General features: G+C 40.5%; 1 protein-coding gene across 2 annotated transcripts in view; it reads left to right on the plus strand.

Annotated features, from left to right (window-relative positions):
* Positions 1-14,370, plus strand: part of Mtf1 (metal regulatory transcription factor 1) — a 43,078-nt gene that overhangs the window by 18,759 nt on the left and 9,949 nt on the right. For both annotated transcript variants that reach the window (XM_020173656.2, XM_074080538.1), the window contains exons 4-7: positions 221-352; positions 3,713-3,786; positions 4,240-4,376; positions 10,470-10,547. In XM_020173656.2, the coding sequence (XP_020029245.1) occupies positions 221-352; positions 3,713-3,786; positions 4,240-4,376; positions 10,470-10,547 (421 nt within the window). The remainder of the gene's footprint in view (positions 1-220; positions 353-3,712; positions 3,787-4,239; positions 4,377-10,469; positions 10,548-14,370) is intronic.

Consider the following 14,370-nt stretch of genomic DNA (forward strand, 5'->3'; position numbering starts at 1 on the left):
TCCCCAGTTGAGCCAGGAGTTGAAGCCCAGGCAGCATGTCTCTCATGTTCATACCACCATGCTATTTACTTTTTTGAATTTCTGTTTGGATGAAACTGTATGGATACTAATAAACTGGGTATAGAATGCTTCTGCATCTGATTCTGCAGCACATTAAGCTATCATGGGGAGGCTCTGTAGTACATTATGCCATAGGGCATTTTTCTGGGATGTTTTGCAGGTTGAAAGCACATCAAAGGCTTCACACAGGGAAAACATTTAACTGTGAATCTCAAGGCTGCAGCAAATACTTCACCACACTCAGTGATTTGAGGAAGCACATTCGAACCCACACAGGAGAAAAGCCATTTCGGTAGGTCTCACTGCTTTCTTTTTGTCATTGACCAGGTTTCAGCTGATATCTTCATAAACTCTAGGAATTTTTTCTAAGTAGAAAGAAAACTCCTTTCCTTAGTTCTTTCTCTGGCAGTGTTAACTCACCCCAAGATAGCAGTAGTCAACTGCTACAGGTGATAGAGGACCGTGAATAGGTTCCAAGAACATCTTACTTTATGCATGGTGGCATTTCTGCCTCATTTTTTCCCTGTATTTTCAAACATTATTTGTTAAAATTCTCTTTTGTGGTAGATACTTTTATTGGTGCCAGGAGAATACAAAGAAACAGGCTGTCCTTTAAAGCCTTAATTAGTATCTGAGGCTGTAAGATGTCCTAAGTGCCTTTTGCACCAAGGAGTGATTCCTACCTAATATTTGAAGGGGAGAAGAGGGGTGCTTGTTACTTGTGCAAGCTGTTGCTTTATAATATTTCACATGTGCATACACAAACACAGACTCTTCTACTTTTTTTTGGTGGCACTGGGTTTTGAACTCAGGGCATCATACTTGCTAGGCAGGCACCTTACCATTTGAGCCAAGCCCCTAGTCTTTTTTTTTGCTTTAGTTATTTTTTGAATAGAGTGTCATGTTTTTGCCCAGGCCAGCCTGGACTATGCTCTTCCTAGTTATACTTCTTGTGTAGCTGAGATGACAGGTGCATGCCACCATACCCAGCTATTGGTTAAGAGTGGGAATCTTGATAGCTTTTTGTTCAGTCTAGCCTTGAACCGAGATCCTCCCAGTCTCTACCTCCTGAGTAGCTGAGATTACAGCTGAGCCAACAGGCCCATCCAGAACTATCCACTTTTTTATTATATATGTCAACATACATGCATAACTAAAATATATTTAATCGATAAATGTATAAGCTTGAGCCAGGTGTGGTTGTGCATGCCGATAATCTCAGCACTTGTGGCTGAAGCAGGAAGATGGCAAGTTCTTGAGGCCAGCCTTGGATACATAGCAGGACCATGTCTCAAAAAAAAAAAAAGAAAAAAGAAAAAAAGAAGAGAAAAGAAAGAAAAGTATAAGCTTAAAGGAGAGACTCCTATCATCTGCTTTCTTCTGTGCTCACAGCATGTAGCATGGTTCAGGCACTCAGTAGGTGCTGAGAAACAGCTTTGGGATGATTAAATGACATTTTTATGAGATACTCAGTTTATAAGGATCCCCTAAATGTAATTTAAATGTATTGCTAACATAAACAATGTCCATTCTCAAATCACTCATCTCATTAGGTTATTTAAAAGCAGTTTAAAAGTCTTCAGGGACAGGTAGCTTTTAGACACCAATTAAGCAAAATTAGATTTTTAAATTACAGGTGCATTCCTGAGTCATGTCCCCTTTGAGGGTAAGAGTTGTTAGATTCTGACTGGTTATTCTGCACATGCTGTGAAGCCTAGGTTACTTTTCTACCTATAGGCTTCTGAGGGGACTCTTGACTTCTGTTTAGGACATGTATTTATTTTTGTGATGATTAAAACTGCTTATTTTTTCTTGAATATTAAATGGCACTTTAGATGCAGTGATGCTTAGATATAATTAAAAATGAAAATGCTTTAGAGAAGCATTTAAAGAAATAAGATATTTTGAGCTGGAGACACAAGTGGTAGAGCACCTGCCTCAAAAGTGTGAAGGCTGGAGTTCAAACCCCAGTAATGCCAAAAAAAAAAAAGAGAGAGAGAGTGAGAGAAAGAACATATTTTGACTTATAAGAAAATGCAGGGTTGGGAGGTGGCCCAAACAATGTATACACATGTGAGTAAATGTAAAAATGATTTTAAAAGAAAGAAAGAAATGGAGAGAGGAGAAATTAAATTTTTATATCTCATCTGGGGGAAAGATGCATTTGTTCATATAAATAATTATTGAATGCCTGCTACATAAAAGAAATAGAGCAAATGTGAAGAGCTACATGGACCCTGCCCTCAAAGAATTTATTTTAGGATAACAGATAATAAGAGTATATACAGGGGGATTAAATGCAATTGGAACTGAGAGATGCCCTAAAAGAAGTACGTAGATCATGCCCTAGTAGTTCTGAGAAAGAAAAGATTAACTTTCTAACTTTGGTTATCAAAAAGGTAACAGAGAGAGCTGGGTATGGTGGTACATGCCTATAATTTCAGCTATTCAGGAGGCAAAGATCAGGAGGATCACATTTCAAGGCCAGTCTTGGCAAAACAGTAGTGAGACCCCATATGAACAAACAAGCCATGCATGGTGGTGCACATGCCTGTAATCCTGTCTACTTGGGAGGCGTAGGTAGTAGGATAGTAGTCCAAGGCTGGCCAGGCAAAAAACATGAGACCCCATCTAAAAAATAATGAAATATACTCTCTCTTCAACAAAATTAGTGATAAGGGCAAAATAGTTTCTGCCGGGTAGCAAGGGGATGGGGGGAGAGAGAGGGGGCGGGGAGGGGGGGCGGTTAAGGAGGGAGGGAAGGGGTGGGGGAGGGGGGATAAATGATCCAAACATTGTATGCACATATGAATAAAAAAAAATACAGTACACTAGCATCCATAAAAAAAATAAAAAATAATTAAAAAAGCAAAAAGGACTGGTATTTTGGCTGAAGTGATAGGCTACTTGCATAGGCCTGAGTTCAAACCCCACCACTACACCAAAAGAGAGAGAGAGAGAAAGATCTCAACATTGAAATTATAGTTATTACAGCTGATCTGTTCTGATGACTTATGTTCTCATATTTCAAGTATACCTGTGAGACTCTTTATTACCCACTCTTTGTTTTGTTTTGTTGCTTTGGGTTTTATTTTTTAAGACAGGGTCTTGCTATTTAGCCTAGGCTAGCCTCAAACTTGTAATTCACCTGCCTCAGCCTCCCAAGTGCTTAGATTACAGACAGTTGTGTGTCATCATGCCTGGCTCTTTCCCCCTCCCCCCAGTACAGGAATTTGAACTCAGGGCCTCACATTTGCTGGGCAGATGCTATTCCAATTGGACCACTCTTTAAGCCCCTCTTTACCCACTCTTGATATTTGCAATATTTCACTGGATGTAGATTTTTCTATATGGACTCTCACTGTCTAAATAGAGTTCTATTAAATAATTAGTCAAAAGATTTTTATTGTCAGGGTTTTCAGTGTGTCTTCCATGTTGGACAAGAAATATTCATCCTGGTCTCTTAGCTCCATCTGATTCCAGAAGTGCCACCTTCTATTTTTAAGGATCTCTCATTATCCCGTCTCTAAAACAGTGCTGTCGTTCTGATCTTAATGTTCTGAACATTTGTTTTCGTTTGCATTTGAAAGTGTTGTTAAGGTTGAAGATCTCTTGGCTAATGACTCCTGTTTTTCTTAAACAACTTATTTAGATGTGATCATGATGGCTGTGGAAAAGCATTTGCAGCAAGCCACCACCTGAAAACTCATGTCCGTACGCATACTGGTGAGTATAGGCCGATTTCTGTTTTTCATTTTAGCCTGCATCTAGCCTGTGACTATCTGTTTTCCTTGAGACCTGTAAAACTATGTGGAGAGAGAGAGGCTAATCAGCTTGGCCTTCACCTTCGTTGTTTGAGTTTCCTTCAGAAGTGAAAGGATTTAAAGATTAGACTTAGGAATCCAGCCTTAAGAAAGTAAACCAGTATAGAGACATTCTAAAAAAATTGTGACATAGCAAATCTTCCCTTTAAACTTTATGGGACCTGGCCATTCCCAATGCTTTTCATTAAGTTTTAGGACTAAGATAATTAACATGTAGTTTTTTCAACTTTTAACAACTGTTACTCTAACCCTCATAAAAATATTTACTTCCCTCTATTGGGGAAAGGTAGATTTCTCAATCCAATAAAATTACTTTACTGAAAGTGAAATTTACTGTGCTTTGTCATTCTTGCAGGTGAAAGACCCTTCTTCTGTCCCAGTAATGGTTGTGAGAAAACATTCAGCACTCAGTATAGTCTCAAAAGTCACATGAAAGGGCACGATAACAAAGGACACTCATACAGTGTACTTCCACAACACAATGGATCAGAGGTATGCAATGTTCTTTTTTTTTTTTTTTTTCCTTTTTCTTTTATTATTCATATGTGCATACAAGGCTTGGGTCATTTCTCCCCCTGCCCCCACCCCCTCCCTTACCACCCAGTCCACCCCCTTCCTCTCCCCGCCCCAATACCCAGCAGAAACTATTTTGCCTTTATTTCTAATTTTGTTGTAGAGAGAGTATAAGCAATAATAGGAAGGAACAAGGGTTTTTGCTGGTTGAGATAAGGATAGCTATACAGGGCATTGACTCACATTGATTTCCTGTGCGTGGGTGTTACCTTCTAGGTTAATTCTTCTTGAACTAACCTTTTCTCTAGTACCTGTTCCCCTTTTCCTATTGGCCTCAGTTGCTTTTAAGGTATCTGCTTTAGTTTCTCTGCGTTGAGGGCAACAAATGCTAGCTAATTTTTTAGGTGTCTTACCTATCCTCACCCCTCCCTTGTGTGCTCTCGCTTTTATCATGTGCTTATAGTCCAATCCCCTTGTTGTGTTTACCCTTGATCTAATGTCCACATATGAGGGAGAACATACGATTTTTGGTCTTTTGGGCCAGGCTAACCTCACTCAGAATGATGTTCTCCAGTTCCATCCATTTACCAGCGAATGATAACATTTCGTTCTTCTTCATGGCTGCATAGAATTCCATTGTGTATAGATACCACATTTTCTTAATCCATTCGTCAGTGGTGGGGCATCTTGGCTGTTTCCATAACTTGTATGCAATGTTCTTGTCTCTTGTTTTTGTCTGGGCACCACAGAACAGCAATTGTTTGTGTGTCACAAAAAAGGTTAAAACGTCTATCTGTCTGATAGATGGAGAGCAGAAATCAGGGTCAAGATGTGTGTCTTTGCAGTGGGTTATGGGAGCCAGAAATTTCACCAGATTCTGCCTTAGCTTTGCTTTATATGGTGGAAGAAGGTGCTTTTGAACCCAGAGGCCTCGGAATGACTTTCAAAGGTCAACCAGATACTCTAAGAGAGTGCCATTTTCTCATGCCCATAAAATGACATTAAGCCACAGAACAAGTCCCTGGACTTTTAGGCAGTTTTTTATTTTGTTGTTGTTCTTTACCAAGTCCTGCCATACTTCCTGCTCCCCTGATCTCCATTCCTAAGGGAACTTGGGGTAAATTTCTATTGTTACTTCTAATATGGTACTGAGCACTGTTATGTCTTTTAAGCCTGAAAAGTAAGTACTTAACTTTTTTTTTTTTTTAGTGGTGGTACTGAGGTTTGAACTCAGGGCCTTGGAAGTCATGCCCCCTTCCAAGTACTTTTATTATCTGACTCTGAGCTGGGCATGGTGGGGCATTCCTATAATCCCAGCCACTCAGGAAGTAGAGGCAGGAGGATTGCAAGTCCCAGGCCAGGCCAGGCATAGTTACTGAGACCTCATCTCAAAAACAATATAAACAAAAGGGCAGGGGGCTTGGCTCAAGCAGTAGAGTCCTCATCTTTCATGCTTATGTCTTCAATCCCCAGTACTGAAAAAAGAAAAAAGAAAAAAAAAAAAAGAATGAAAGAAAGAAAAGAAACTGAAGCTACGTAGAGCTAAGCCTGTCAGCTCTATCTTGAGAATATCTGTAGAATATATGTGGAATCTGATGACTTCTGACTGCTGTGTTCAATCCACTATCATCTTTTTGCCTGCATTATTGTAATAGCTACCCTCCTTCCCCCGACCTCCAGTCTGCCACCTTATCTCTTCTCTAGACTCCTGTTCACCCTCTAATACAGAGAATCTCCTCTAGTCTCAGGCTTCATAGGATCCTCATTGCCTTTGAGTCCTGTGTTACTATTTTCAACCTGGGTCTCTCCCTGAACTCCAGTCTTGCCTATTCACTGACCCCTTCCAGGATAGTGACATTCTGAAAATATGTAGTATGGTTTTGATTAGGTAGGGAGAGCATACTCTTAATCTACAGTTTCCAATTTTTAAACAACAAAAAATCCCTTTACAAGCACTTTCCCCCTATCCTTGAGTTTTAGTAATGACTAATGTTTATTTAATGGTAAATATGTGCCAGGTACTGTGCTAAATACTTTCATAAGAACTCTGTGAGATAAGTACTGTTATTATCCCCATATTACTGAATAAGAAACTTGAAGCAAGGAGAAATAAAATAACTTGCCTAAGTAACCAGAACTTGTAATTAGTCTTAATTTAGTCTATGTTTCCAGAGTCAGTTTTTTGTTGTTTTGTTTTTGTAGTGCTGGGATTTGAACTCAGAACTTCATGCTTGCACAAGAGCAAAGCTGCCAGCCCATTTTTCCCTGGTTGTTTTAGAGATAGGGTCTTTTTGCCCAAGTTGGCTTCAGTCTTGATCCTCCTATATTAAGCTTCCTGCCATAGCTGGGTTGACAGGTGGCCCCCCCATGCCCAGATTTTTTTCCATTGAGATGGGGCCTTGCAAACTTACAGCCTAGGCTAACCTCAAACTGTGATCCTTCTGATCTCAGCCTCCCAAGTAGCTAGCATTACAGCATGAGACATAAACGCCCAACTCAGAACCAATTCTTAAGCCCTGTGTTGTAAGAGACAAAATACCATTAGTTGTAAAAGAGGACAGCCCCCTGGAGCTCAGCTGACTTAATTCAAATACAGTTTCTGTCACTAGTCACATGACCTTAGGCAAATGACTTCTTAGTGCCTCTTGCTGGGGGTTTGGAGGGAGGAGGACAACAGATACAAATGTTAAATTCATTAATCTTTTTCTGCTAAACTGTACTTTTTAAGTCAATCAAATTTCTCATTTTTATAACAATGCATGGAGAGTCTAACTGCCAACCATCTCTGACCCTTGAAGCACACCAGTGCCTAGTCCTTAGCCTTCCCTCTTCTGGACAGCTGGACATCTCCATTAGAGAGATGCCTCCTAGTCTCAGGCTTCACAGCATCCGCGTGCCTCTGGGTCCTACATTGATATCTCTAGTCTGGTTCACTCCTGAACTCCAGACATGGATTTTCAAACACCTGCTCCCCATCTCTATCCACATAATATCTACTCTTCCAAAACCCAACATTTCCAAACCTGTTTCTCCTGTAGTCTTTGCATCTTAGTAAATGGTAACTGTATTTTTCTAGTGTCAGAGGCCAAAACTCTCATATTGTTCCTGACTCCCTTTTCCCTTCACACCCCACATGTACCAGCAAAGTCTATCAGTTCTACTTTCAGAATATATCTAGAATCTGATCAATTTTCCAATTATCTTCAGTCAGTCTGCTTATCACCTGCTTGACTGGGTTAATGGAATAACCTGCTAAGTGGGCTTTTTAGCACCTTTTGCACTTAGCACCTCCCCATTCCCAGACTGTTCTACATATATCAATCAGTCAGAGAGATCTTTCTAAGCCATGATGCAGATCATGTCTGTCCTCTGTGCATAACCCCTCAGGAGCTTCTTGTGTCATTTATAGTAAAAGTCACAATCTCTTTAGTAGTGATTAAGGCACTGTACTCTCTGGCTTGGTCACTTAACTGACCCCTGGTCACTTACCTGACCCCATCTATTCCTTTTCTTCTTACTTCAGGCATATTGTCCTCTCTTGGGGTTCTTTGAACTAGGGAACACCCACTTGCACCTCCAGGCCTTAGTATTTTCTACCTTCTGCTTGGAGCACCTGCTCCAGATGCATACATGGCCTATGTCCTCTTGTCTTCAGCCTCTGCTTAGATACCTCTTATCTGAGAGTCTTTCCCTAGCCATCTAATGAAAGAACTCCTATTCCTTTTGTTCTCCATAGTACTTATCATCATCTTGCATACTTTTTTTGGTCTTCATTAGAATGTAAGCTCTGTAGACACAGAGACTCTTTTGTTTATTATTATGTCTCTAGAAAGTACTAGAATAGTACTTAATACATAGTAGATATTCAGTGAATACCTTAGGTCCCCCGCACTCCCCTTATCTGCATTCCCCTTATCTGGGATCTGTTCCAGGCTCCTCAGTGGATGCCTAAAGCTGTGGATAGTAGTGAACATACATACTATGTTTTTTCCTATATTTACATACCTATGATAAACTTTAATTTATAAATTAGACATAGTAAGAGATTGACAGTAACTGATAATAAAATAGAACAGCCAGGTGCTGGTGGCTCACACCTGTAATCCTAGCTACTCAGGAGGCAGAGATCAGGAGGATCATGGTTCGAAGCCAGCCTGGGCAAATAGCTTGTGAGACCCTATCTCGAAAAAACCCATCACAAATAAGGGCTGGTGGAGTGGCTAACAGTGTAGGCCCTGACTGCAAACCCCTATACTGAAAAGTAAGTAAGTAAGTAAATAGAAAAATAAATATAAAATATGACAATATGCTATAGTAAAATTGTGAACATCACTACTCTTGTGCTTTGGGGCCCTTATTAAGGAAAACAAGAGCTACTTGAACAGGAGCCCTGCAACACCATGACAGCTGATCTAATTACATAAGTGGCTACTGAGCAATGGGCAGGTAGGGTATATAGTCTGGAAAAAGGGGGATGGAATGGAATGGGGCAAGATTTCATCACATTACTCAGAATGATCTGCAACTTAAAATTTATGAGTTGTTTATTCCTGTAATTTAATATTTTTGGACCATGGTTGAACCTGGGTAACTGAAACTGGAAAGCAGAATGGTGGATGGGAGGACCACTGTATTTGTTGAATGCATGCACAGGTAGGAGTGTTGATCCACTTGAGTTAAACAGAGTCACTATTTCAAGTGTATGAATTGTGGCCAACATTCTAAGAATCCAGAATTCAGAGTTAGCCTGGGAACAGAATTTAAATAGTTAATCTTCAGGACCACTCTGAAGTGCCCACATTGGTGACAGGGTACTGGAAGGAGCATTGACTTTTCACTGAGAAACACTGGATCTGTTTGTGTTTGGGGGCATATCACTGCCACTATCAGAGCATCATTTTTCTCATTTCATGTGGGATATAGGATATTACTTCCAAGGTCTATAGAACAGCAAACGAGCCATGTGAAATTACTTTATAGATGATGAAAACAATCCTACAAACATTACTGATTTCCTGTTATTCTAGCTTTTGTTACTCTGGAACCCGAGTCATGAGATAATTTTAAAACTATTAACCGTCTTTAAGAAATGTAAAGCCTAGCTGGACATAGTGGCTCAAGCCTGTAATCCTAGCTACTTGGGAGGCTGAGGTCAGGAGATCACAGTTTGAGGCCAGTATAGGCAGAAAGTTTGGGAGACCCCCACCCCAACCAATAAAAAAGTTGGGCCTGTTATTCCAGCTACAAGGGAAGCACAAATAGGAGGATCACGGTTCAAACCAGCCTGTCTTTTAATGCAAGACTCTTACTAGAAAAAATACCAAAGCAGAAAAGACTGGGGCATCGCTCAAGTGGTAGAGCATCTGCTAAGCAGAGTTCAAATTGTAGTACTGCCCTTCCCCCCAGAAAAAGAAAGAAATGTAAAGAATGTAAATGTAAATTACTCTAGTTTTTATTATTCTGGAACCTGAGCCATAGTGCTGGTGGAATGGCTCAAGCAGTAAGAGCGCCTGCCTAGCAAGTGTGAGGCTCTGAGGTCAAACCCCAGCGCTGCCGGGAAAAAAAAAAAAAAAAAAGTGAAAATGGAACCTGAACCTGAATCATGAGATAATTTTTAAACTATTAACCATCTTTAAGAAATGTAAAGGCAGGCCAGGTGCAGTGGGTGACATCTGTAATCCCAGCTACTTAGGAGACTGAGGCAGGAGGCTTTAGAGTTTGAGGCTATCCTGGGCAAAGGTAGGAGTGAGATAGTTTCTCAAAAACAAAAAAGGGGGTCCTGAGGGCATAGCTCAAGTGGTAGAGAGTTTGTGTTGCGTGCACAAGGCCCTGGGTTCCATCCCCAGCATTGCAAAAAATAAGGAAATTTAAGAGATTCTTCTAAGAATATAGAAAATTTTTTTAATGAAATAGTCTACTTAGCCCTTGCTTTAGATGGTTCACATCTCCTTTATGTCATGCATATGGACATTTGGAATCTTAAGGACATTATAACCAAGTATTTTATTATGTAACATGCTCTCCTGTAAATTCTGATTTTTGTTACTCAATTAGGATTTTTTTCTTTCACAGGATACAGATCACTCACTTTATCTGAGTGACTTGGGCCTTCTGTCCACAGATCCTGAATTGCAGGAAAATTCCAATACGGTAAGTGGACCTGAAGTATGGGTGCTAGAAAAGTAGATGCAAGATTCAGCATATTTTCCTTTGACAGGAAAATGAGGAAGGCCAGCCTGAAGACTCCTAGATTTCACTGTGTTCAGTCACTGACCATTTAGGACATTCTTCCCCTTCCCGATAAGAGTTCTTTTAGGAGAAGTTATTCTCTTTGTTGCCTAATGCCTTTTTGGCCCAAATCAATCACTCTGTAGCCTCCTGGTCCCCAGAATTTCCTTCTTTACTCACTTAGCAAATATTTATAGACTACTGCTTCACCAGGCATCTTGACTGTGCTGAGCTGACAGTAATAACAGACAGGATGGTTTGTCCTCAAAGAGCTTCAAGTGTGGCACTAAGATGTAGCCAGAATTTCAGTTCTGGACTTTCTCAAGCCCTGCCTTTCTGACCTGGCTTAGGCTTTTTCCTCCTTTAAATTTACCTTACTGGGTTTTTGAAAGGAACCTCGTATACAGCCCTCTGCTACAGGACAGACTCATTCTGTCTTGATCTGATTACTTTGATTCATACTGGTAGGAACTTTTCTTGCCATTCCCATGACTTCTTGACGGTGCGTACAGATCACTTGCTTAGGCAAGCTTCTTTCATAGAATCTGAGTGTTTTCCTTTGTTACCAACACTAATTTTGGGTTTGGTTTTTCCTGGTTGATAAATTTAGCTTAGGCTAGATTTTGCTGTCACTATACACATAATGAATCGATGTAATGAAAGTATTTGATCAAAGACTGTATGATTTATGAGCATTTTCAAAGAGTGTTTCATAAAGTATGATACATGGAATTAACTGCAGCACTTCTAAAAATGGAGGTTCTATGGCTGGTGGAGTGACTCAAATGGTAGAGTGCTTGCCTAGCGAGCATAAGGTCCTGAATTCAAACCCCAGGACTGCACAAAAAAGAAAAAACACTTTATTCCTTTCCTAAAAGTGTAGGTTCTTGGCTGGAGGAGTAACTGGTCAGTGGTAGAGCATTTGCCTAACATGTGAAAGGCCCTGGGTTCCATCCCCAGTACCACAAAAACCAAATGAAAACCTAAAGATGAAGGTTCTTAGCTGCTGGGTGTGATGATGCATGCCTGTAGTTCCAGCTACTTGGGAGGCTAAAACAGGAGGATCATTGGAGCCCAGGAATTTGGGGCCAGTCTGGGTACCATAGCTAAATTCCATCTCAAAGCAATAAAAAAGTAAATTAAAATGTAGGTTCTTGGGCCTCAGCAATTTGAGATTGCTAAGTCAGTATTTCAGGAATAACATCTGAAACTATATTTTAATGTTAGCACTCCATTGCCTGGGTTCTCCTTATGGTAATTTCAGGCTTGTACTTATGAGGCCAGCCCTCCCACAGAAAACTATAAACACTGGAAAAAAATGTGAAAAAATACTGTATGAAGACACCAGCGAGGAGGCAACAGCAAGCAGAAGTAACCTTGGAAGAAGGGGTTGCTTGGATAACAGTAAAGGCACTGGGTGGATCTACAGGTTTTAATGCTTATTCACCTTGGGCAGATCCCAGTTGGCATTAGACAAGGTGGCCTCAGTGAAAACTCAGTTTTACAGTCTTGAATAACCAGAGTTTGGAGTGACTACAGCACCTGGAAACTGAGTGGGAGATGGCCTAAAAGCAAAGAGCTGCAAAGGGAGCCCCAAGTTCTAGGTATAAACTCTGTCCAGATCTCTGACTGACCCATGAACTATGGATGTGTGGGTGGGATAGTCAACACCTCAGCTAACGCTGAAAAACTAAATGAAGAGTATAGCTGTGGACCAGTGTAAAAGAGGCAGTTAACAGAGTGTGCAAACCAACACAGATCAACACTCTTCTGAGAAGCATAACAGAATCGAAAGTCTCTACTGTATATTACTTGCAATGGCCACAGCCATCTAAAATTAGTATACATGTGAAGAAATAGCAAAACATATCCCTGTTTAAGAGAAAAGGTGATCTATGGAGGTTGACACTCAGATGCTAAAATTAACAAAAATTTTAATAGCTAATATATGCTCAAGGACATAAATATGCTTGTAATGATTAAACAAATAGGAAATTTCAGCAGATAAAAAGAAGCTATAAAAAATGTACCAAATGAAAATTCTAGAACTGAAAATGCATCAAATAAGAAATTCACTGGGTGAGCTTAACAGCAGATCAGATATTTCTTAAATTAAAGAAATTCTTAAAAAGGACTGGAGTGTGGTGGCTCAAGTGGTAAAGCACTTGCCTAAAATGTGCAAGACCCTCGGTTCCATCCCCAATATCATACACAAAAACCCACACTTTTTTATTGAAATGCAGCATAATACAGAAAGGGCATATATCACAAATGTACAGCTTGATGAATTATCACATCTGTGTAACCAGCACCCAGATCAAGAAAACGTTCCCACCATCCCTTTGGCCCCTCTGGTGCCCCAGTAGCCATTTTCTCTCCCTAAGGATAACCACTGTTGTGGTCATGCACGTGTGTGTGTGTGTGTGTGTGTGTGTGTGTGTGTGTGTGTGTATGTGTGTGTGTGTGTGTGTTTCCCTTTTTTTCCCCTTGCACTAGGGATTGAACTAGGATTGAATCTTTCCACATGCTAGGCTAATGTTCTACAACTGAACTTATATAAGCAGCACTTTTTTATTTTATCTTGAGACAGGCTCTTACTAAGTTACCCAGGTTAGCCACAAATGTGATCCTCTTGCCATAGCCTCATGAGTAGCTGGGATTATGGATGTTAGCTACCATTCCCAGTCAACCCTATTCCTTTTTACTTGGGTGGAGGGAAGGGTGCTAAGGTTTGATTCAGGGCCTTGCCACTTGCTAGGTAGGCCATGTCCTCAGCCCTTTTTGCTTTAGTTATTTTTCCAATATGGTCTCACTGGCCTGGCTTAGGATCCCTATGTTTATACCCGCTGTGTAGCTGGGATGACAGGGCATGCCACCATGGCCAGATTTTTTTTTTCTTTTTTTCTGATTGGCCTGGAACTATGATCTTTCCAATCTCCACCTCCCAAATAGCTAGGATTACAGGCATGAGATACCATGCCCAGCTTGCCCATTCCTTTTGAGTGAGGTTATTACTGATAATGATTTATAAACAAGTAGAACAAAAAGTAATAGCCATGAGAAATTTACAAAGCTTCCAGCTTAATGGTAGTTGTTAGCCCACTATTTGAAATTGGATTGTACCTCTTTACTGGGCTATAAGACAGTGGTTTACAATCAGCATTTCAAATACATCAATCGAATGAAAAATATCAGAGTGCAGTGTCCTGATATTCATAGACTTGTGTCAGGCTATACATATGCATAGACATGATGTGAAATACATATTTATGATGTATTTTTGTCTGTTTCTATTTCTTGAGACAAGATCTACTCTGTAGCCCAGGCTGGAATGGGCTCATGACCCTTCTGCCTCAGCCTCCTGAGTGCACCACCTGCCCATCTTCTGTTCATACAGATGCATTTAAAATGTAAAATGTATTTCTTACCTTTTGTTACAGTGAAAAATTTGAAAGCTGTACTCTTGGTCTATGTCTTAACTCCCCTGGACTAGAAGCTGGACTGAAGTAGTCCTGCCTTCAGCTCTCATCATTACTGACAATCAGAATTACTGAACTTTCCCTTCATTCTTCTAGCTGATGGAATTATGATAGAATAATTAACCTCTTTTGGCTCCTGTTGCAGTTTCATTGCTGAGGACCTCCAGCTTGGAGGGCAGCACTACTACTCATCACACACTTCTCCCCACCCTCAAAGCAACCCTAGAGCTGGCCGAGTGGTTCATGGGGTAGATTGCCTGCCTAGA

This window comes from Castor canadensis, chromosome 7, assembly GCF_047511655.1.
Source record: "Castor canadensis chromosome 7, mCasCan1.hap1v2, whole genome shotgun sequence".
Classification (NCBI taxonomy): Eukaryota; Metazoa; Chordata; class Mammalia; order Rodentia; family Castoridae; genus Castor; species Castor canadensis.